The 25,334-nt window shown below is 43.1% G+C and overlaps 1 protein-coding gene across 4 annotated transcripts in view; it reads right to left on the minus strand.

Moving 5' to 3' along the window:
- The window catches only part of robo3 (roundabout, axon guidance receptor, homolog 3 (Drosophila)), a 578,410-nt gene that overhangs the window by 119,043 nt on the left and 434,033 nt on the right, over positions 1 to 25,334 (minus strand). For all 4 annotated transcript variants that reach the window (XM_072593115.1, XM_072593113.1, XM_072593112.1 and 1 more), the window contains exons 8-9: positions 23,387 to 23,555; positions 2,164 to 2,369 (exon numbers count right to left, since the gene is read on the minus strand). In XM_072593115.1, coding sequence (XP_072449216.1) covers positions 2,164 to 2,369; positions 23,387 to 23,555 — 375 coding nt within the window. The remainder of the gene's footprint in view (positions 1 to 2,163; positions 2,370 to 23,386; positions 23,556 to 25,334) is intronic.

The following is a 25,334-nucleotide window of genomic DNA, read 5'->3' on the forward strand; positions in this document are numbered from 1 at the left end:
GTTCCACCAAGCAGATAGAAACTAGATACCAACAATTCATGGCATGACAGTCACCTGGCAATTCCAGCTCACCGCTTGATCCTCTGGACCTCCATCTTGGGCCCCTGGCACTATCATCTCAGGGCAAGCCCCAAGGACCTTGGCATCTGACATGCACTAGCTTAATTGCATCATCTTCATGCACATCTCTGACCGATGTCAGTATGGCTCTGGACTTCAGTGCTGCACTTTGTATCACTCATCTCTCACTTTGCACACAGGGACAAGAAGCCAACTCATGGACTAGACCAACCTGCACCTCAGGGGTGCTCAGTTGCTCTCTTCATGATAAGGTGAATGACAAAGGTCTTGTCTCTAGGGTGGACTCTATGAGGCCTATATTTAAGTTGAGAGTAGAAGAATTTAAAAAGGACACAGTGGGTGGGGGCAACCTTGTTACACAGAGAGTGGTTCATATGTATAATGAACTGCCAGAGAAATTGGTGGATGCAGGTACAGTTATAACATTTAAAAGACATTTGGATAAGTTCATGTATAGAGTCATAGAGATGTACAGCATGGAAACGGACCCCACAGTCCAACCCGTCCAAACTGACCAGATATCCCAACCCAATCGAGTCCCACCTGCCAACACCCACCCCCTATCCCTCCAAACCCTTCCTATTCATATACCCATCCAAATGTCTCTTAAATATTGCAATTGTACCAGCCTCCACCACTTCCTCTGGCAGCTCATTCCATACACGTACCACCCTCTGTGTGAAAAAACTGCCCCTTAGGTCTCTTTTTACTTTCCCCGCCTCACCCTAAACCTATGCCCTCTAGTTCTGGACTCCCCCACCCAGGGAAAAGACTTTGTCTATTTATCCTATTCATGGCCCTCATAATTTTGTAAACTTCTATAAGGTCACCCTGCTGCTGACATTTTTAGTGGGCGGCATGGTGGCTCAGTGGTTAGCACTGCTGCTTCACAGTGCCAGGATCCCAGGTTCAATTCCAGCCTTGAACAACTGTCTGTGTGGAGTTTGCACATTCTCCCAGTGTCTGCATGGGTTTCCTCCCGGTACTCCGGTTTCCTCTCCCATACCAAAGATGTACAGGTCAGGTGAATTGGCCATGGTAATGCACCATAGTTGTTAGGTGCATTAGTCAGAGGGGGGTGGGTTACTCTTCGGAGGGTTGGTGTGGACTTGTTGGGCCGAAGGGCCTGTTTCCACATTATAGGGAATCTGATCTCTAGAGAATCTAATCTGAAACACAGCCCCAGCCTGTTCAACCTCGCCCTATAACTCAAATCCTCCAACCCTGGCAACATCCTTGTAAATCTTTTCTGAACCCTTTCAAGTTTCACAACATCTTTCCAAAAGGAAGGAGACCAGAATTGCACACAATATTCCAACAGTGGCCTAACCAATGACCTGTACAGCCGTAACATGACCTCCCAACTCCTGTACTCAGTATTCTGACCGATAAAGGAAAGCATACCCAATGCCTTCTTCACTATCCACTCTACCTGTGACTCCACTTTCAAGGAGCTATGAACCTGTCCTCCAAGGTCTCTTTGCTCAGCAACATTCCCTAGGATCTTACCGTTAAGTGTATAAGTCCTGCTAAGATTTGTGGAAAGGTTTGGAGGGATATTGGACAAAGACAGATAGCTGAGAGTGTTTTTGTTTGGGAACATGGTCAGTGTGGACTGGTTGAACAGAAGGGTCTGTTTGCGTGCTGTATGACTCCATAACTAGGAGCCAATTCAGCCCCTTGAGCCTGATCCACCATTTGATATGATCATGGCCGATCTCATTCCATCCTCATGATCTCACCTCCAATTTCCAGTCCACACTCTCAATCCTTGAACCTTTACGAATTAAACATCCGTCTAACTCCTCAATATCCCTGCATCCAGCACATTCTGGGCGAGCAAAACATCTCAAACTTTTCCCAGGTGTTAAAACGTCACAGGCCTGCAAATTTAATTGTCTCTCGGGACATGTTCTGCCCTGATCTACTAAGTTGGTTTCTCCAGCAATTTCCAGTTTTATATCAGAGAAAGGGTAATGCGGACGATTTCCCAGAAATTGGGAATGATGAAGGAACAGCCAAATCTTACTATAGTCCAAAAGTTTAAAACAAGGTTCACTGCTGACAGTGTCCAGGTCCTACCTGTACATTAGTAATCTGGAGGGTACCGTTATCCAGCATGCTAATGCGAGGGTCGTTACCAAGGATCCTCTGCCCATCTTTCAACCAATGAACACTGGGAAGAGGGTTCCCAATCACATGACACTGAAGCTGTGCTGTGGAGTCAACGGCGAATGTCTGGTTAGTGGGGCCCTGGCGGATGATGGGTGGTATCCAATCTGAAGAGACTGTAACGGAGAAGGTGAGAGGTGAGGTTAAATATGACATTTATAAAGCTGGTGTTAATGCATAATGTCACACAAGGAGCTGCAAAAATTGAACAGTATGCTCCACAAGGACATGTACACACTGTACATTGAGCTACATGAAGGCATAATGGATAGATCAAGTTTAAACAGGGCATGCATTCAAACTGAGGAATGCATTACACAGATGGCAAAGTAAAGTACTCAGTGTGTTACACAGGGAGGTGTACAACCTTAACAGGCTGCTGTAGACACACAGCTGTGTGCACTGAACAGTGTGTTACAATGAGAACTGTGCGTACTGAACAGTATGTTACACAGGGAGCTGTAATGCACTGAACAGAGTGTGTGCGCTAAACAGTATGTTACAGAGGGATCTGTAATGCACTGAACAGGGTGTAACACAAGGAGCTGTGTGTACTGAACAGGGTGTTACAGAGGGAGCTGGAATGCACTGAACAGGGTGTTACACAGGGAGCTGTGATGCACTGAACAGGGTGTTACACAGGGAGCTGTAATGCACTGAACAGGGTGTTACACAGGGAACTGTGATGCACTAAACAGGATGTTACACAGGGAACCATGTGCACTGAACAGGGTGTTACATAGTGAGCTGTGTGTACTGAACAGTATATTACACAGGGAGCTGTAATGCACTGAACAGGATGTAATACAGGGAGCTGTAATGCACTGAACAGGGTGTTACACAGGGAGCCATGTGCACTGAACAGGGTGTTACACAGGGAGCTGTGTGTACTGAACAGGGTGTTACACAGGGAGCTGTGTGTACTGAACAGGATGTTACACAGGGAGCCATGTGCACTGAACAGGGTGTTACACAGGGAGCTGCAATGCACTGAACAGGATGTTACACAGGGAGCCATGTGCACTGAACAGGGTGTTACACAGGGAGCTGTGTGTACTGAATACAGGGTGTTACACAGGGAGCTATGTGTACTGAACAGGGTGTTACACAGGGAGCTATGTGTACTGAACAGGATGTTACACAGGGAGCCGTGTGCACTGAACAGGCTGTTACACAGGGAGCTGTGTGTACTGAACAGAATGTTACACAGGGAGCCGTGTGCACTGAACAGGGTGTTACACAGGGAGCTGTGTGTACTGAACAGGATGTTACACAGGGAGCCGTGTGCACTGAACAGGGTGTTACACAGGGAGCTGTGTGTACTGAACAGGATGTTACACAGGGAGCCATGTGCACTGAACAGGGTGTTACACAGGGAGCTGCAATGCACTGAACAGGATGTTACACAGAGAGCCATGTGCACTGAACAGGGTGTTACACAGGGAGCTGCAATGCACTGAACAGGATGTTACACAGGGAGCCATGTGCACTGAACAGGGTGTTACACAGGGAGCCATGTGCACTGAACAGGGTGTTACAGAGGGAGCTGTGTGTACTGAAGAGTGTGTTACACAGGAAGCTATTATGCACTGAACAGGGTGTTACACAGGGAGCTGTGTGCACTGAATTACACACATAGGGAACTACAGACACTGGATTTGTTTGACTGAATGGTCTGTAAGATGGGGGAGCTGTCCAGCTGTCTGGACAATTCGCGCAGTGTAGAATGAGTGGTGAGTCACTTAGATGCAGCAAAGCTATTGGAATGGTCGACTGCAGGACATGATGAAGGGAAGGAGTTTTCAACAAACTAATAGTGTCAGCCCAAGGCAACACTAAACAGAGAGGACAGCCTGACAGGATCACAGGGAAACTGATTGACTGTTCTCAGCTGTGCTGCTCTGGGTGTTGTTTCTTCAAATCGACTTTACACTGTCAGCTGAAAGGCTATGGAAATGGATTGGTGTCATCCTCTGTCCCCCTCACATTTCCACAGGCACTGGGACTTGGTTCCTTTCACACCGCATGACAGTTTAAACCCCCATGCAATAATTTAAAAATTCAATTAACAGTGAACATTAATTGACTGCCCCTATAAGGTACGATTTGTTTCTACAAGCAGCCAGTTTCAGAAAATGTCTCCAATTAAACCAACATCAATCACATTTAAATTTTAGGCATAGCATTTTAATAAGTTACCGATTTTATAAGCAGTCTTCAGAGCAGGCACATATGGTTTAATTCAAGTGTGTCTTTAATCGGTTTTATGCAAAATTTCTTAAGTTCCTTATTTCAGCTTTAATTAAGGTGCTTCAGTCAAAGTCAAAATGTCAAACACATTGGGGCTTTGCTCCAGGTCATTTTATTGAAGATTTAATTGGAAACCCCAATTTGCTCCTCATTATATTCCAGTTATTAAATTATTTTACCAGAAAGCCTTGATGTTTCATTCTGTAGAAATACTCCTCGTGTTGCTGGCCAATTATTTCCCATGTTCAGGATTTAGTCTGCGTTCAGTTGGCTGCTTGGATCTGGGTTTGGCATGTTACGGATAGGCACAGTTAAAATATCAGCCGAATTCTCCTTTTACGAATATTGACCTAGCTGGTGCAGAGGAATCATGTCACAGTGACATTGAGGCGAAGCTTGAGCCTGTAGGTTTCCAGAAGATGTCCTCCATGTCTTGAACACAGTTCTGATTAAGTAACTTGTTAACATTCACTCCTCAGAGTCTGGAGCTCATATGGTGGCAGTGGTGACTAGACTCATTGAATAGGAGACAAATAGTAAGGAGCATCTATAATGAAGCCCAGGCAATATGTATTCTATGGTTAAAGGACTCTAGAAACAGGGAAATGATTCAAGAGACACCACTGGTGATAGGAGGCAGCGAACAACATCAAGGCCTATCTGTGGATAGGGAAGTCCTGCTCAAAAGCCAAAAAAGCATGGAAAAAGGCCCAGAGCAGTGTATCTGGAAAGTTTCCAGTAGAAGCAACTAGCCACAGTGAATAAAATAGCACTGTAGAGTAGAGGGCATGCTGGCATGGGGAGGCAAGGAGCACTCAGAAAATTCACCACTGGCAAATGTGCAAAGTAACAGGGTCAACACTATTAACAGGTTTATAGAGAGCTGTGAGTGCCGAGAGACAGATCACATCACTGCTGCAAAAGCAGCACAGAAAATTAAATTACACACAGACCACAGCACCCTTTCGATGTCCGGATCACTAGACATCAAGGGATGGGACAAATTCTTCCTGGGGTCACGGCAGGCCCTCTGTAATATTGTAGGCACTCCTGTCTGCAGGAACCCACAAGGTGAATACTGGAGATCATGGTTGGGGAAAGAAAACAAATTTTCAATTGGATAGAGGGGTAAATGGTTCTATCTTTTCATAATCCTGTGGCTGTGGGTGGGAGTTCGTTAAATTTGGGATACAGGAAGTATTAAAATCAGTGTTAGATTGAAGCTTGCATTTTGTAAGAGAGATCACAAAAAACCCTGTTTGCCATTCCTAATGCTTCTTTTATAGGGAATCATGAATAGCTATGTGAAATCTACAATCCAGTCTCAGTCCTCTCGTCATGGAAACATCGAGGTTCCATTCAGTACACAAATAAAAACCCAAACTCTATGGCTGAAATGTGCCTTTGCCTTGGTGAAGCTTAAAGTTGAGCATTAAAAGGAACTCCAGCCCATTAATGTTATACAAGACTTGAAACAATCTAACTGCCTCACAGCCACTGCTGATTTAAAAGTCTAGCTATTAGCAGTCACCTAAGATCACACCTTAGAGACTGATAAAAGAAAGATTATGGAAAATTCCAATAAGGCCAGTGCCGACAAGTTTGTGATTCAACCTCCCAGTTGCTGCTGTGTGGGGAGGGTTAAAATTAACCATACAATGTCAGAGATGGGAAGGCATTCAATTCTGCAGGGCTAGCACTCTCATTCTGATGCATGAGACAACAATTAAATTGAATATGTTATTTTCTAAATGAAGCAGGAATAACTTGCATGACCATAACTCATTCTGAATCACTTGTAGCTAGAACTACATCCAGAGTGACTAGTTGTCTCCCTCACCCAACTGAAATGGTCTTATTCAGGCCAATCCAAGTGGCAGGGTTAACAGTTGCAGTTATGTCCACAGATCCCACAGATATTTAAGACCAGATAGACTGGACCTGGACATCTAGGAGAAAGTGAGGTCTGCAGATGCTGGAGATCAGAGGCAAAAGCTACACCAACTAACTTCACAATATTGACCTGGCTACAGTCACACTACGCTGAACAATTCACCAACAGAGATGCCAATACAAATTATGTCAATAGTTTCCATTTATGTGGCAACTGCTGGCTACTTTTAATCTCAGTGAAATGTGAATGTGTCATAAAATAGACAACTAAGAACACAGGAATGGGAGTGGACCATTTGGCTCCGCCAACCTGTTCCATCATTCAATGAGATCACCACTGATCTAATTCCAGATGCCATAAAGTTGCAGGGAACACAATTCCCAACAATATCATGTTTAAAATTAACAAAAATCCAGCCTCAACTGCCACTTGTGAAAGAAGTTACCAAACATTTATCAGCCATTGTGTGGAACAGTTTCCAAATTTCAGTCCTGAAAGAACAGGCTCTAATTCTTAGACTAGGTCCCATTGATCTAAAATACCATCAGCAGAAACAGTTTATTTCTGTCTAATCAATTTGTTTTCCATGATGCCTTGAACACTTTGATCTCCTAATCTTTCTAAACTCCAACGAATATAAATTGTGTGATCTCTCCTCCTAATTTAATCCTTTGAATTCAAGTGTCGTTCTGGTGTAGCTATTGGTTCAACATTATCATTCAAACTGGAGAAACAGGGTGGCACGGTGGCTCAGTGGTTAGCAGAGCTGCCTCACAGTGCCAGGGGCCCAGGTTTGATTCCATCCTTGAGTGACTGTCTATGTGGAATTTGCACATTCTTCCCGCGTCTGCGTGGGTTTCCTCCAGGTGTTCCAGTTTCCTTCTGCAATCCAAAGATATGCAGGTTAGGTGGACTGGTCATGGGGAATGCAGGGTTATGGGGGTGAGTCTGGGTGAGTTGCTCTTTGGAGGGCTCTTGTTGACTCAATGGGCTGAATGGCCTGCTTCCACAGTGTACGGATCCTAAACAAAGCCGTGAGGAGGACCTGACTTTAGATAGAGCATAAATACCATCTAAACTGTAAGTATCGTCTCACAGTGAATAGCTGCTGGAGGAGCAGTAACTTAACATTATCCCAGCGAAATAGTACTCAGTTAATCTAGTTTTGTAATGATACTGATTGACGGAGGATGGTAGTTCAGGATGCTGGGAGAACTTTCTACACACATCAAACCTTTGAGATCTGCATGTGCTGTACACAAAAGGCTAAGGGTGTAACTGTGTAACTCTACCTCTGTACTGTAGTGGATTTTCACCTTGGATTATGGCCATGAATGTGGTGCTCAAATTTAAACCCTCCTGACCCAGCACAATGAGTATGATCAAGTCAGCCAAATCATTGTGGTTATCTGTTTGTTTTTAAGATGGTGTGTTGTTTCATGCAGCCAATAATATCCTTCTGTCTCTTTCATTGTACATTATTTCTGCTATTCCCCTCTGTGGAATTACAGGAGGTGGCAGGAAATAAAAGAAATTTATGATGTGCTTTAATTCTGCTCTTCTCCTGTTTAATGACATTTTTTCTTCACCTGGGAGTATTAACAATCTTGTTGCATTTGTCCCTACCTCATAAACCAAATCCGATAGCAACAGTAATCGTGAAGTCTACAGCTACAATCCCATCCGCCCTGTTGTCTGTGTCGTTAAAGTTAATCCCAGCATCCCCATCAGCTGTCTTGGCAGTGAGCAGCCAACTCAGTACAACCTGAGGTAGGAACCCTGAATCCCCCTTCTCTCTCTGGCTTGGAATCATTTGAGCAATCCCCTCAGGTTATTGAATGTCCTTTAAGGGTGGGATCTCTTCCAAGGCTCCACTGGTTGTAAAGCACTTTGGGATGTCCTGATGTTGTGAAAGGTGCAACATAGATGCAAGCTTTTCCTTTAAAATAAGTCACTTTTATGTTCCTTCAGAGAGCTGGATTTTTTTTTTGATGCCTACAAACTTTAACCTTTTGGAGAGCACACCTTTAATACCAGAAACCAGTTGCACACAGGTAACTCCTCTTTATGATGAGCTTTGATGTTTGCAATGCTCATTTCTCTTAATTGACTGGGAAAGATTTCTTTGAAGATTTCCAATGGAATGCCTGTGCTCTGACAGGATCTACATTACTCAGAAGGCCCCAGTCAGAGACAGAAAGCCAATAGCAACTTAAACGTCTGTATGTGCTACTTGACAGGGATTACCTGAAAAATTCAAGACTCTGGCCTGGCTGAAAACCAAAAGGGCTCAACTCCTGAAATGGCCCCACAGTGGGCTCCTCCTGGGAAGGGATTTTGTTGCGATCAATGGAAATTGATCGTGCAGAGGGAGCAGTGTCACAGTGAGGAATGAGATGGAGTAATTGTCAAATTGATTTCAGGCCGGTGAAACTGCAAAACGACTGGGCATTAAACAGCAGGGTAGTCAAGAAATAACAAGATTAACTTGGTACTTAATAGGGTCCAGTAACAGTTATGTTGCGTGCCACTCTACCTGATAAATAGGCCTTTTTGGAGGTGAATTATGACTTATAACTAGATTAAAATAAACCTTAATTATTAGCTGTGGAAGGATGCAGGAAGGGGAGAGGGACATGTCAGATTTAACCCCTAGAGGTCACACTTACTTTTAGTTGCTGATATTACAAAGCCCGATATATCATCAATGGTGTACACTCAGTGACTCTCATTGGGTGAAACTATATTTTGAACGTTGCAGTCAAGAAAGGTTACACTGTTGGACGGAGTAAACTTATTAATACAGCAGTAATATTATGAAATGAGCGGACCAAGAAAAAATAGTCAATATAGTCCAGATCGTTGTGGTCAACTGATGAAAGGAAATTTGCTTTCCCCAGTAGTTTGTGGCAAATATATATATATTTTTAACACACAAGTAATTATCACACCTCAGTTAAAATGTGGCACTCATCACAATTAAGGAAGAAGGTATTAGTGGGCCATCTTTAGAAGTGTTGCAGTGTTTGGTTTTACATATTTTCCCACATTGCAAGGGAAGGAGTACCAGGATTTTGACCCAGTAACATGGGAGAGACAAAGTTTTCTTGAGTGAAAGAAAGAAGAATCTTATTATTTGCTGACGCTGAGAAAAATATTTTAAAAATGATATCACATAACAGATATAAAGTTTACTAGACAGGATTGCCTCATTTATAGGGAGAGAAAGAACATGCAGCTCAAAAAGGCCTGCATTCTTGAGTTTAAGCTGTTCTAGCTGAATGTGAGAAACAACTGTTTGGTCAAAAGAGAGAGAAACCTTCTTAGTTCTTCTGTGAGAAATCCATTTTCTTTCACTGCTTTGCTCAGAAGTTGTTTTTCTGAAATACTGTTCATTCATACATCTGGCCAGGTGACCAAGAGGGCCATCTTAAAGTCAACCTTTTCTTTAAAAACATTTTAGTCCATGGAAGGTTCCAGGTATTAAAATTAGATGACAGGAGTCAAAAATTGATGGTCATTTTTTCCAATCTACTGAACACAGAGCATGATTCTGAACTCTAGCTTTCTATTCTTACTAGAAGAGAAGCTTTTTTCAAAAGCTCTTCACTACCTGTAAGAGTGATATTTCAAGGATTTAAAACAGATTGAGAATTTAAGGTGTAAGATTAAAGGTCATGAATTCAAGTGCATGAAAGGGAGATCCAAGATGGCGGCAACCCAGCAAGTCTGAATCTGTCCTACTCCACCCAAAACTCGGGCAAAGTTGGGCTACCTGCTTCCACCACACCTTCCAAACCATTCAAAATAACTTTTACCTAATTAATTTGGTCATTCTGCATGAAACTTGAGTAGTTTGGTGCAGTGCTAAAATGACTGAAGGAAAGAATGCCTGAGCTCACAGCAGGTTGGAACCCCTCCCCCACCCCCTTCAGCAGCAGCAGAGATGTCCATGGCCACCTCAGGGGACTTACTTACGGTGGCGAGCCTGTTCTCTGTAATTAACAAGCTGCAGGAGAAGATTGACGTTTTTTTCATCTAAAGTCCAGGTGGGAATCGCTTTCTGTCACGCTGCAAAAGCACGACTGAGATATTGAAAAGCTCGAACATCGTGTTGGAGGGGCAGAGCTAAAGGCCACGACCACGGAAACTGCGGCCGTGGGCCAGGTCTGGGCTCTTGAGCAGTGAGTCCAGGCCTTAGAAGAACACATCGACGACCTCGAGAATCACGGTCACCAATAAAATATTCGTTTGCTGGGACTTCCTGAAAGGGAAGAAGAAGGCCAGCTTGCAGTCTTTTTGAAGCAGTGACTCCCTCAGATATTGAAACTGGAGTCTGGGTCAGGCCAGGTGTGGGCAGAGTGGGCCCGGGTCGGATCAGCGCCCCCGCCCGCTTCAGTGTTACAGAGAGAAGCAAATGCTCCTGGAAGCCTCCAGAACCCTCGGGAAGGATCCCCAAGCCATGACTTATAAGGGATCTAGGATTATGCTGTTCCAGAATTTCTCCCTAGCTTTGGTCCGCAAGAGGAGGGCATTTGATGAAACGAAGAAGCGTCTAAGGGACTTAAACATCCAGCATTCCTTGCGTTCCAAGCGACGCTGTGTTTTAGCCATGAAGGATCCACCTATAGCTTTGGATCGCCGGAGAAGGCCAAAGAATTTTTGGACGTTCTTAAATAGACTGTAATCCGTGTGGTTAATGATGCTGTTTTGCTACCCCCCCCCCCCCCCACCCCACCCCGGTCTACCCTCTTTTTTTCTTATTATTTCCTTTATTGTTTAATATCGTCTCCGGGGGTAGCGAGGGGGGCCTATTTGTTCTCCAATATGCAATTTCCTTTTTATTTATATAGCCTGGGTAGTTTAGTTGATTCGTGTGGGGGAGGGCATTTACTTTGTCCTACCTCTTTCTTAGAGTGGGGTTTTCTTTTTCTGTTATTATACTTATTATATTACCTGCTGAGATTATAACCTTATAGTTTTATATGCTTATACTTGGTATCATCTTTACTAAATGCATCTAGGTGTTGGTCTGGGTGGGGAACTCACTTTCAACTTTAGCTTTATAGTACGCTTGAATTTCTTTATTTTACTATGTGGTGCCTGGGTTGAGGGGTGGGGCACTGGTTAGGAGAGGATACGATGGGTTTACTGACAGGAAGTGATGCCCCTGGGAGCAAGGGGGGGGAAATCTCCTTTTAAATGGCTTTTATATTCTTCTTAGTTAGAAACAGTTTTTTATTACATTGCCGTGAGTGCATTAAAGAATTTCTATTTTTGTGAATTTTCTACGGTCTATGCTCAGGGTGTTTTGGATGGGGTTCTTCCTCCCAGGCTTTCTCAGACTTGTCTGGACAATAATGGTTCGTTATTCAATGAAGTGGTGCACCTGGAATGTCAAGGGGTGTAATTCACCAATCAAAAGGAAGAAAATACTATCAAACCTCAAAAAAGAAAGGATTGATATAGCTCTCTTACAGGAGACACAATTACTGGATAAAGAGCACTTGAAATTACAACAGGGAGGATTTGATCAGGCCTTCTTTTCATCTTTCAGTTCAAAAAGTAGGGGAGTAGTCCTTCTCATTCAGGAGAACATTCCTTTCAAAATCTTAAGTCAGATAAAGGATGAATCTGGATGGAATATACTGATCAAAGCCCTTATAAATGGAAGGGAGTATGGGATTTTGAATCTTTATTGTCCGCCAGCACACCCTTTCAAATTTATAACGGAAGCATTCTCCAAACTGATGGCTTTCGGGGCTTGTTACACAATTATAGAAGGAGATTTTAATTGTTTTATGGACCCAGAGGTAGACAGGTACCCAAGAGTACTGCGGGTATATCTCCTAGATCCAGACAATTGGTCGATTTGAATAAGGAGCGAGGATTAGGTGGTGTGTGGAGGTGCCTTCACTCACAAGGCAGAAATTTTTCTTTTTATTCTAATCCATGTAGAATTGATTTTTTTTGCTCCCTCTACCTTTCTGAATTCCATACTATCCTGCAAAATAGGTAGTATAATAATCTCTGATCATACTACTGTGTACATGGAAACCAAGACTAGGGACAATGAAACGATCCCACGACATTGACGAATGGACTCTTTCTTAATGAAGGATAGTAAATTCGTACAATATTTTTCTCAAGAATTCAAAACCTTTTTGGAAATTAACTCAGGTACGGCCAGTAACCTGGTGATGTGGGAGACCATTAAGGCCTATGTGCGAGGTTTGATCATTTCATACTCGGCGACCCAGAAGAAACAAAAGTGAGAACAACAAGTGTTTACTCAAGGCTTGCTTGAAGGCAGCTGAGTTAGCTTATGTTGATAGGCCCTCTGTTGCGAAGTTACAAAGGATTACAGCCCTTAGGACAGCCCTGAATACTGCACTTACCCAAATGGCAAAGAGGGAAATATTTTCTTTGCAAAGCACAGATTGTATGAAGATGGCGATAAGTCTGGTAGATACCTAGCGTATCTTGCAAGGGGAAAAAAGGCCCCTCAAGCTATCCCGTCCATTAGGGAAAGTGCTGATACTTTGACTCATGATCATAAAAGGATCAACACAAACTTCAGAGAGTTTTACTCTGATTTGTATAAATCGCAGGATTGTGAAGACCGAGCTAAGAAGATGGAGTCCTTTTTTAAAAGCCTGGCCTTTCCGGACTTAATCCCGGAACAGGTGTCGATTTTGAATATTCACCTGACAACCCAGGAAGTACTTGACGCAATCAAGCAGCTTCAGAGCAGTAAGGCACCTGGCCCAGATGGATTCCAGGTTGAATTCTACAAAGAGTTTACAGGAGTACTGGCTGGTCCACTTATAGACATGTATAAAGACATGTATAATTACTTATATGGTCAGGGCTGCCTCCCCCCCCCTCATTGAGAGAGGTGAATATTTCTCTTATTCTCAAAAAAGGAAAGCCCCCAGAAGATTGCACATCACACAGACCAATATCTTTGTTAAATGTAGATTTTAAAATTCTTTCTAAAACATTAGCATTGAGGTTGGAGAGGGTGTTACCACACATCATAAAAGAGGACCAGACGGGATTTATCAAGGGCTGTAGATCATCTAATAATATTAGAAGGGCTTTGAATGTGATTCAAGTCTGTCATCAGGAAAGAATACCGGCAATAGCAGTCTTGTTGGATGCGGAGAAGGCATTTAACAGGGTTGAATGGTTATACCTGTTTTACACACTGGAAAAGTTCGGTGTCAGAAAGGTGTTCGCTAAATGGGTCTCAATGTTGTATAATGACCCCAAAGCAGCCGTGATTACCAATGGTTTAGGCTCGGATAGCTTCAGTGTGGTTAGGGGCTGCCGTCAGGGATGTCCTCTCTCACTGTTACTATTCACGCTAACAATTGAGCCACTAGCGGAAGCTATTGGGGCTGATTCTAATATAATGGCTCCGAGGGTTGGTATGGGCTAACATAAATTTACCCTTTATACAGATGATGTTCTCCTTTTTCTTAGTAATCCTTTGATGTCCGTGCCCCACTTGATCCAAGTAATTAATTTATTTAGTGCGTTCTCAGGTTACAAAATTAATTCCACAAAATCGGAGTTCATGTCGATGGGCAGTCTCACGAGTATGTCCCACTTATCGGACAGATCTCGCTTTCCATTTCGGTGCTCTCTGGAGGGTTTTTTTTATATTTAGGTATTTTTATCACCACAATATTTGACCAGTTGTGTAAAGTCAATTTTGTACATCTATTGGAGAGGATAAGGCATGAACCTTCAATGTTGGGGGCATCTTCCAATATCTTGGTGAGGCAGAATAGCTCTAATTAAAATGAATATCTTGCCCAGTTTCCTATATCCTATGAGAATGCTCCCTGTGATACTACCAAGGCCGGCATTGTGCAAACTATACGGTTGGCTTGGTTCTTTCATCTGGAGTCATAGGCGGCCCCTTACTAAGTTAAAGAAGTTGCAGCTTCCACAAGCAAGGGGAGGGCTGGATTTTCCAGACTTTAGGAAGTATCAGCTGAGTTCTCTATTAAGCTACATAGCTGATTGGGTCTCGTGTGACCCGCAATCAATCTGGATGGACATGGAGGCCTCTCAAACAAAGTGTCCCATTATTAATCTCCTATTTTTAGATAAAATGAAAGTCATTTTGGACCATTGTAAAAACCCTACCGTACTAAACATAATTAAAACCTGAAAGATAATGCGACAAAACGAGGGCAACTCACAAAAAAAACCTCCCCTTCTTCTCCTATAGTGCAAACATGGGGTTTTCAACTGGGGCTCCCAGACGCCACATTTAAACCCTGGTGGTCTAGGGGTATTTCCTGCTTAGGGGATCTATTCGATGGGGAGGTTACGATGTCTTTTGAACAGCTACACCAGAAATTTGGACTACCTAATGGAGACCTCTTTCCATACTTGCATATTCGAGATTACATACAGAAGAAGACTACGTTATTAGATTGCTCTTATAAATCAGATAGGGAACGAAGAGTGTTATGGAAGTGTCAGAAGGCATGGAAAGATTGTTTAAAACATGGAATCAGGAATTGGGGTTGGAAATCTCTTCAGAAATGTGGGATGACATCTGGCAAAATGCCAGAAAGGTCTCTATCTGTAATAGAACCCAAGCTATTCATTAAAGATACTCCATAGGACTCATGTAGCACCGAAACAATTGGCAAAATTTAAGGCAGGAGCATCTCTAATGTGTCCTAAATGTAAAATAGAGGTGGGCACTCTCACACACTGCTTATGGCCATGTCACAAGATCCGCAAATACTGGGTCAGAGTAGCAAATGCTCTGACAGAAATCTTGGGAGCAGAAATTAGGGTGGGTCCAGTATCTCTTATCTTGCGCTTTTCAAGACTGCCTTCCCTGGATGTGCATGGGAGGAAATTATTCTCCATTCTCTCCTTTTGTGCAAGACAAAATATCTTAGTAAACTGGGTAGCTGAGGGCCCTCCAGGACTTTCGAATTGGTGTAGGTTAGTCATGGAATGTATTCCCTTTGACTTCCTTACAAAAATGGTGCACCAAAAAAACTGAATTATTTTATAAAATATGGCAGCCCTTTCTGAACTATATAGAAACAGATATTTTGGCCATTTTGTCAAGGGCTTTTATCTAGTTGTGGTAACGGTTCAGGCTGGGCTGGGGACCCCCGGGGGGAGGAATCCTGTACGAATATGGGTTTTATTATGCCTTGATGTTAATTTGTTGCGAGCATGTACCTCATTATTTAATTATTATTTTTTTTTCCTTTTGAGTAATGTAAGATATTTTATTATATGTTCTGGTTAGTTATAAGTTAGATTAGTAGCTCGTCGAGTGTTTTTATTTCTTTATCTTTTCTCTTTGTTTGCTATGTTTTGACTATCATTTATTTAATATTTAATTGTATATTAATGTTTGTATTTGTGTGTATTATTTTGTAAGTTTGTAATAATATGTTATAAAAATTTTCTTTTTCTTCAATAAAAATATCTATCAAACAAAAGTGCATGAAGGAATTAAAATTGAAGAGAGCAGAAAAGAGGTACTGATTGAGTGATGTCAAGTTTGATTTCAAAATGCTGTGATGAGAGGGCGATGAGGCACTTCACAAGTTTTAAACTTGAGAGAATGCCTCAGGATGTGTCTGTGCAGCGAAAGCTGATTTCAACAATGTAAGAGTGTAAGGAAGAGGAAAAGCAAGCCCGAATATCTGGTCCATCTGCCATCTATAACCTGCAAGGTTGCTTTAAACCATCCAAACCCACTACTTCCACCACTTTGAAGGATAAGTGCAATGGTCACATAGGGTAAAAAAACCCACCAGTAATGTGTTTTCCTCCAATTCACATTGCATCCTAACCTTTTGCTGATCCTTCGGTGCCACTGGGTCAGAATCCTGCATCTCTCTCCATCGCACGGAGTACCTTTAACTCAAAGACTGCAGCAGTTTAAGGAGGTGGCCCATGAGTAGCTCTTCGAGAGCAATATGTGATAAAATGCCAGCCTAGCTAACAACATCCATTTCTCAAAAACAAGGATTTAAAAAAAAAAGATATTTTGCAGCTTTACACGCAAAGATCAAACAACTTATCTACTAGGCACTAGGGCAGTACCTCAGTCCCTCTGACAATACAGCAAGTCAATTGCCAGAAGTCTGCTTGTGTCCCAGCCCTGAAATTGGACCCATTACCATCATTCACTGAGTCAACACAAAGATGTTCCTCCCCAATCGTGTCACTGCTGTGACTCACAATGCTTTAAAACAAAGCAGCACACAGATTGATAGAAGGGGTGTCTTTCGTAATTGCATAGGGCCTTAGTAAGATCATACCTGGAATAGTGAGCCTTTTTGGTTTCCTTATCTGAGGAAGGAATGAAGGTTTGTAAATGAAAGTTTGCCTGACTGATTCACGATGATTTTAGGCATTGAGTATAGAAGTTGGGAAGTTATGTTGCAAGACGTTGGTGAGGCAACATTTGGAATATTGTGGTCATCTGCTATGGGAAGAATGTTATTGAACCTGAAAGAGTGCAGAAGAAATTTATTAGGATGTTGCCTGACCTCAATGGTCTGAGTTACAGGGAGAGGTTGGATAAGCAGTAGTGGACTCTCCCTCTTTATGGGTATTTAAGCGGGCATTGGATAGGTATATGGAGGATAGTGGGTTAGTGTAGGTTAGGTGGGCTTTGATCGGCGCAACATCGAGGGCTGAAGGGCCTGTACTGCGCTGTATTCTTCTATGTTCTATGTAAGCTAGGACTTTTTTCTTCAGAGCGTAGAATACTAAGGGGGGATCTTATAGAAGTGTATGAAATCATGACAGGCATGGAGAAAGTGAATGCACTCAGTCTTTTTCCCAGGGTTGGGGAATCGAGGACTAGAGGGCATCAGTTTAAGGTTAGAGGGGAAAGAATAAAAGGGAACCTGAGGGACAACTTTTTTACACAGAGGGTGGTATGCACAGAGAATGAGCTGCCAGCAGAAGTAGTTGAGGTGGGTACATTAATATTAAAAAGGCATTTGGATAAATATATGGATAGGAAAGATTTGGAAGGATAATGCTGGAAAATGCGGTTAGTGTAGATGGTCATTTTGGTTGGTATGGACCAGTTTGGGCCAATGGGCATGTCTACGCCCTGTTGGACTCGGATTCCTGGGATGGCAACACAGACTAAGAAGAGAGATTGTATCGCTTAGGACTATGGTCACTGGAGTTTAGAAGAGTGAGGGGGGATCACATAGAACCCTCTAAAATTCTAACAGGACTTGACTGGGTGAATGCAGGAAGGATGTTCCCAATGACTGAGGAGCCCTCAACCAGATATAGATAGGCCATTGAAGACTAAAATAAGAAGAAATGTCTCCACCCCAGACAGTGGTGAGCCTGTGGAATTCTCTGCCATAGAACATGGTTGGTAACAAAACATTTTTCAAGAAGGAGTTAGATATAATTCTTCGAGCGAAAAGGATGAAAGATTAAGAGGAGAAAGTGGGACCAGGGAACTATGTTGTCTGATCATCCATGATCATATTGAATGGTGAAACAGCCTCAAAGGGCCACACAGTGAACTGCTGCTCCAGTTTTATATGATTCAATGTTTTGACATAGTGAGTTTGTTCAAGTTGTTGTAGGTTATGTTTGAGATTAGAGTGCATACATGTGAATGCCTCAGACATCACTGCAGCCTACATTAAAGTGCAATCCGTTACATGAGACAGATTGAAATGGTGTTAGATGTCAAAAAATGTTACCATCTATAAATTGTAATCAAAGCCAAGTTTGAAATGGAAGCTAGGCACGACTCTCACAAGGGCCAATAGGGTCTGTTGGTGAGCTGACTCAGTGGATGGTTCAAAACCCCGTGGGTTGGATTCCTATCCAGGCTAAGCCAGTCTCAGGACCTGCTTCCTCACCCTGCCCTGGGATATAGAGTCGTACAGTTGTGCAGCACAGAAACATACACTTCCATCCAATTTGTCCATGCTGACCAGATATCCGAAACTAATCTAGTGCCATTTTCCAGCATTTGACCCATATCCCTCTAAACATTCTTACTCATGTACCCATCCAGATAATCGTACCAGCCTCCACCACTTCCTCTAGCAGCATATCCCATACATGCACCACTGTCTGTGAGAAAAAGTTACTCCTTCGGTCCATTTGGAAGACAATGACAAACCACAACCAAAATACATCAGCCAAAATAAGAAGACAGGTACTAGATCAAATACCAGTAGATAATGAAACAAGGACCTGCCTTCACAATGATCATCCAACACTAATTCTGTATCTGACACAACCATCAAAGAGAAGGAACCGAAAAATAGGGCTCACATCACCAATCTCAGATCTGTATTTCTACTGCTCAGAAGATTTGTATGTTGTATACATCTTTCTTTTAATTTTATTCTTTATGTTTCTATGAAGTAACCTTTGAAGTTTAGCCTTGGGACGCTTGATTTTCTTTGGAAAAAAAATTTACTTTTGCTGCCCACACTGCCTCTCACTCCCTTTCCCAGATAAATGATAGCATCTCACATCTAATTCTGCAGCTTCCCCCAAGTCAACCAGCCCATTAATCTTCCTACAAGGAGCTAAACAGTGAAACTATCATTTGCCTGTAAAACTGGCAAAGCTTGCATCTATCGGCCATCCCTTGTTTCTCAAAATGACAGCATTGGACCTTCAAACTCTGAACCAGAGATGGTAGGACAATGATCATATCACTGGACTAGTATTCCAAAAGCCCAGGCTATTATTTGGTGACATGAGTTCAAATCGCACCACAGCAGTTGCTGGAGTTTAAACTCAACGTATAAATCTGCAATTGAAAACTAATCTTAGCAATTAAACAACTGTTGTTAAAAAAAAAACCTTCTGGTTCATTAATATCCTTTTGGGAAGGAAATCTGCCAGCCTTACCTGATCTGGCCTACATTTGACTCCAGATCCACAGCAATCTGGTTGACTCATGATAGTGCCCACTGAAATGGCCGAACAAGCCAGTCAGTTTAAGTGGCAATTAAAAATAAACAATAAATGCTGGCCTTACTACTCACACTCACACACTATGCCAAAATTATTTTTTAAAATAATGTGAACTGCTTCAGATGAAGTATTAAACAGAGAATTGCCACACAAATGTGTTAAACATTCAACCAATAGTAACCTTTCAACTAATTATTGAAGAAAGGACTTGCATTATGAAGGGGTTGACTGCAGAGAGCTGTAGTGTTGACAGTTACGTTCCAGCAGTCATGCTTCCTGTTATACAAAGCAGACGAAGTAAAAAAATAATGAAACAGGGCACGATACAGAGATAGGCTCCCCACATTTTATTCCCAGCATTCGTTTGCAGCACCAATTATTTGCCATCGATTTGGCAGCAGTAACAGGGCAGAGGAAAGCTCACGCTCAATTGAATTTCCTGGCAACAATTTGCAGGAAGGGGAGAACAAAAATGAAATCAATCTCTGTTAGTGGCCTACCCCCCCAGACAGAGGTTGTCTAGGGGTAGCCTGCCACCCTGACAGCTACCACAGGCTCTGCTCATCATTCAGAAGGCCAGAGGAGCTTCACTACTCTGTCAGAGCTGGTGGAAAGCAATATTTTAATATCAGGCTGTGGGAACCCAGGTGATTTCTCTGAACCATTCACCCTGTTTATTATCCAGATGCAATTCTTTAACAGTGTAGTAATCTCTTTTGACAAGATCAACCATAGCTACTGAAGCTGAGATGGTTAGGGCCTGGTGTCAACGGCCACTGCTCTTTTCGCTTTTGGGAAAGAATATTGATTTTAACCCCTCCAGCACTGGTGGCTATATCTTCACCCGTCAGGCTCTCAGCTCCAGAATCCTTTCCCTACATCACTCCACCTCTCTCTCTCTCTCAGAAACATGAAGTCATACAGCATGGTAACAGACACTTTGGTCCAACCAGTCCATGCCAAACATAATCCCAAACTAAACTAGTTCCCCCCTGCCTGCTCCTGGCCCACACCCCTCCAAATGTTTCCTATTCATATACTTTCCAAGTGTCTTTTAAACATTGTAACTGTGCCTGCATCTACCACTCCCTCAGGAAGTTCATTCCACACACAAACCACCCACACAAATCTGTGTAAAACATTTGCCTCTCACATCTTTTTTAAATCTCTCTTCGCTCACCTTAAAAATATCTTCCTTTAAGAGGCCACTTAAATTCGACTTCTTTGACCAAGAGTTAGGTCACCTACCCAAATTTCCCTTTTTGTGGCTTTGTCAAAGTTTGCTTCGTAATGTATCTCAGAAGAGCCTTTTTGGGATGCTGGGTTATGTTAACGTTTCTATAGAGCAAGTCATTGTGGTGGTTATAGAAGTGGAGAAAACGTCTCATAAAAATGTATTTTTTGAGCAATAAACCATTCTGCCCAGCTCGTGCTGTGGGTCGTTCAGTCTCCCCAGGAACTGAATTTCCTATAGCTTCTAAAGCTCCTACCGGATACAAGTCCCGCATGTCTCAATCCACTTTGATTTACCCAGTTAACTATACCCTGGTGGTAGTGAATTAGACAATCAATAACTATAACAAGCACGGAGTGGGCACATTGGAGGAGCAAATATGCCGCGGAGGTTTAAAGAGCTATCTTTCATTTTCTGTAACTCAGGTCTAAAGCCAGCCCGAAGCTGAATAATGACATACTCTAGCCACTCTTAGTGCTTATGGGAGCCACAACACAAAGACATCAGTGATGTTGTCCCAGTCAAAAACCTCATTCAAACAGGGTTTAGAGTTGATTGGTGAGATCAATGGGAATTTCACACTGTAAGTGTTCCTTTGGCCACTGATCCACTGCAGAACAAACGTTGAATGCCATTCGTAATTTTTGACTGATCTTACTCAGTCTATTTAGGAACATTGGAAATAAGAGGAGTAGGCTGATTGGCTGATTTTCTACCAAAAAGTCATTTTCCCACACCATCCTCTTTACATGGTGATATTTTTGGTCTCTAGAAATCTATTGATCTATTGGACACTCGATGACTGAGCTTCCACAACTCTCTGAGGTAGAGAATTTCAAAGATTTGACACTAGCCAAGTGAGGAAATTCCTCCTTGTCTTCGTCACAACAGCCTATCACTTCATACTGAGAGCTTATTCCTCAGTTTTACATGCACGCAGTCAGCGGAAACATCTTTTCTTTTTATTGTAAAATCATAGAATCCCTACAGTATGGAAGCTAGGCATTTGGCCCATCCACTCTCCAAAGAATATGCCACACAGATGCACCCCTCTACCCTATCCCTGTCACCCTGCACTTCCCATGGTTAATCCACCCAGCTTGCATATCCCTGATCACTACAGGGCAATTTTAACATGTACATTTTTGGACTATGGGAGGAAATCAAAGCATCCAGAGGAATCCCACACAGATACAAGAAGCATGTATAAACTCCACACAGATAGTTGCCCGAGGCTGGAATCGAAGCCGGGGCCTTTGTGCTATGAGCACCGAGCCACCATGCCACTTTTCAAGTCCTGAAGAAGGGCTCATGCCCGAAACATCGATTCTCCTGCTCCTTGGATGCTGCCTGACCTGCTGCGCTTCTCCAGCAACACATTTTCAGCTCTGATCTCCAGCATCTGCAGTCCTCACTTTCTCCTAGAAGATTTTAACCTACTGCGAATCCTCTTGCAAGGACGCCTTCCTTGAAGAAGCTCTCTTCCTCCCTCTACAAGGATTTCAGTGAGTCCCTCTCTCACTGCACACCCCAGGTCATCACCTCTGCCCAGAAGCTCCCCTGAAGAAGGGCTCATGCCCAAAACGTCGATTCGCCTGCTCCTTGGCTGCTGCCTGACCTGCTACGCTTTTCCAGCAACACATTTTTAGCTCTGATCTCCAACATCTGCAATCCTCACTTCCTCCTACAAGTCTTGCAGTGCCTTTGTATACTTCACTATTTACAACAAATCAGCTCCATCCTACTGGCTGACTCCATGCTTAGAAGTTAGGATTACATGAACACATTATATACACTCTTGCCTCAAAATTATTTCCATTTAACTAATGCTCGACAGTCTAACTTTGGGTCATCTCACCAGCTTTCTCCCAAACAGCTTAGAATCCTTCCTGTGCTGACCTGCACTCCAGAAAGCACTCTCTTCTGCTGAAAAATTATTGTAATCCAGTTCCTATTGAGAATCAGTCTCTCAGAAAGATATGGTGCAGACTAGATAATAACAGTGGTTCTGTCTGTAGGCCCACAAGTGATTCTCAATTCACATTAGACTGAGTACCTCAAATCCCCTACCCAGTGTCGAAAAACTAAACATTTTTTCTCATTTTCCATGCATCGATGTTAATTGAGTAAAAATCTAACTTACCTGGTTATGTTGTTCTGCTTAGGTGCTGTATTAGTATGGTGAGGCTCTAGATTAGTTAATGGCTTTATATGCTGCTCTACACTGTGCTTCAAGTGACCTTTGACCCCAGCCTGACCCAAAATGGCAATAGAGCCAGGGCAGCACAGTGGTTCAGTGGTTAGCACTGCTGCCTCATAGTGCCAGGGACGAGAGTTTAAATCCTGCTTGGACAAGTGTCCGAATGGAGCTTGTGGGTTTCCTCCTGGTGCTCTGATTCCTCCCAAAGATGTGCAGGTTAGGTGGATTGGTCATGCTAAATTGTCCATAGTGTGCTAGGTGGATTAGCCATGAGAAATGTGGGGTTATAAAGATAGCATCTGGGTGGGATGCTCTTTGGAGGGTTGGTGTGGACTCGATGGGATGAATGACCTGTTTCCACACTGTAGGGATTCAAAGAGAACCAAGTTGGCTTCAGTCCTGAGGGTGCCAGAACTATAGTAACTTTTGCTTGGAATGTTTCTCAGTTCCGTCTTGCTATCATGGTCTGAATGTAATTTTTTACATTCTTACTTTCAGTAACTCATTTGATGAAAATCAGTTTCTTCCAATTGACAAAGGCAGCTGGGGAGTAGATATCAAACACTTTTGGACTTACCATCTTCCACCTCCAGGAGGGCTTTGGATAGGATGCTGCCAGCAACGCTGATTGCCTGACACATATAATATCCAGAATCACCTGACTGCACATCGGTAATTGTCAGTTCGCCTTTTGGAGAAACAGAGAAACGCCCCAAAGGATGAGGCTGGCTGGGAAAAAGCAGGATCTGTAGCAAAGAAACAGAAGAATAATTTATTGCAGTCAAAACTGCTCCCTGGCAATTGAAATTGAATTGTTCATTGAACAGGCAAGGACAGACACAATCTGCCCTACTCCAGTCTCGGAGGCACTATACATGCGGATTGCTTAATGCAATGAGTTCTGTTTGTTACTATGTTTGTCTTTCCTTATGTTTGTTCATTCATAGAATGTTAGCATCATTGGCAATCCCAGCATTTATTGGTTATCTCCACTGCAATTAATCAATTACAATAGTGAGCCACCATCTTCAATTGCTGCTGACCATGCAGTGTAGACACTCCCACTATGTAATTAGGAACGAAGTTTCAGGATTTTGACCCAGTGGCAGTGAAGAAACAGTGCTGAATGGTAAACGTTTGCTATAATGCAATCATCTGGCCCCAAAAATTAAGAATGCGTTAAAGGTGAACTGTGGATAGATCATTCCATATGGCAGAAAGGAAAGTGAGAGAACTGAGCTAAGGAGATGAGTCAAGCTGAAAGGGAAGTCAGTAATCTTACTGCGAAGCCTCTTCTAAGGATGCCTACCATGAGGAAGTTCTCCTCCTCTCGTCACACTATCACCTTCTCCCTCACCTTCATCCACCCATCGCTTTCTCAGCTACCTTTCCCCAAACACCCCCCTCCCATTTATCTCTCAGCCCCTGGCCCACAAGCTTCATTCTTGATGAAGGGCTTATGCCAAAATGTTGATTCTCCTGCTCCTCGGATGCTGCCTGACCTGCTGTACTTTTCCAACAACAACACTCTTGACTCTGAAAGGGAAGTCAAGGGTTGGGTTTGTTAAGGGGATAATTGAGGCTGAGAGTGGGAGAAGTCAGATCCAAGACTGAGAGGGGAGTTTGATCGGTTAATGAGTGGGATCCACGAGCAACTGTACGTAAAGTGAAACAAGCATTAAAGTGCACTTTCCCGGTAGTCAAGATGATGCGTGGTTTGGAGGGAAACTTGCAGGTAGTGATGTTCCCTATCAACTGTTGCCCTAGAGGTCACTGGTTCAGAAGCTGCATAGGCATCAATGAACAGTAAAAACATATTTAAATTCTTCTATACAAATAGGTAAAACTATGACTGGCTTCTTGTCAGGGGTGACACAGTGGCTCAGTGGTTAGTATTGCTGCCTCACAGTACCAAGGATCTGAGCTCGATCCCACCCTCGGTCAACTGTCTGTGTGGAGTTTGCATATTCTCCCCATGTCTGTGTGGGTTTCCTCTGGTTTCCGCCCTAAGATGTGCAGGTTAGGTGGATAGGCCAAGCAAAATTGCCCATAGTGTTCAGGGAGGTGAGTTAGCCATGAAAGGGTAACAGGGATGTGTGGGGAAGTGTGGGGGGAGAGGGGGGGCAGGGGGGGGAGGGGTAGTGTCGGTCTAGGCGGGATGCTCTTCAGGGTGTTGATGGGCCGAATGGCCTGCTTCCACACTGTAGGGATTCTATGATGATTCTTGTATCCAACACCATAACAGGTCCAGTTACAGACCAGTACTAATCAGTAATAGATCTACCAACGGCCATACTACAGCTTAAACAACGGAGCACCAAAGGCCAGAATACCCTACCCACCCCACTCACTTTTCTGGAATTCTCTTTGAGAGGTAGTGACCCCATTTTGTCCAGTACTACCCCAGGCATGGAACAGCTGAACTTCGAACTGAATTGCTGTGTGCGCTTTGAAACCAATGAAGTGTGACATTTTCCACCTTCACACTTGATTAACATCCAAGCAGGAATCAAAGAACCACCCAG

Source organism: Chiloscyllium punctatum, chromosome 23, assembly GCF_047496795.1.
Source record: "Chiloscyllium punctatum isolate Juve2018m chromosome 23, sChiPun1.3, whole genome shotgun sequence".
Lineage (NCBI taxonomy): Eukaryota > Metazoa > Chordata > Chondrichthyes > Orectolobiformes > Hemiscylliidae > Chiloscyllium > Chiloscyllium punctatum.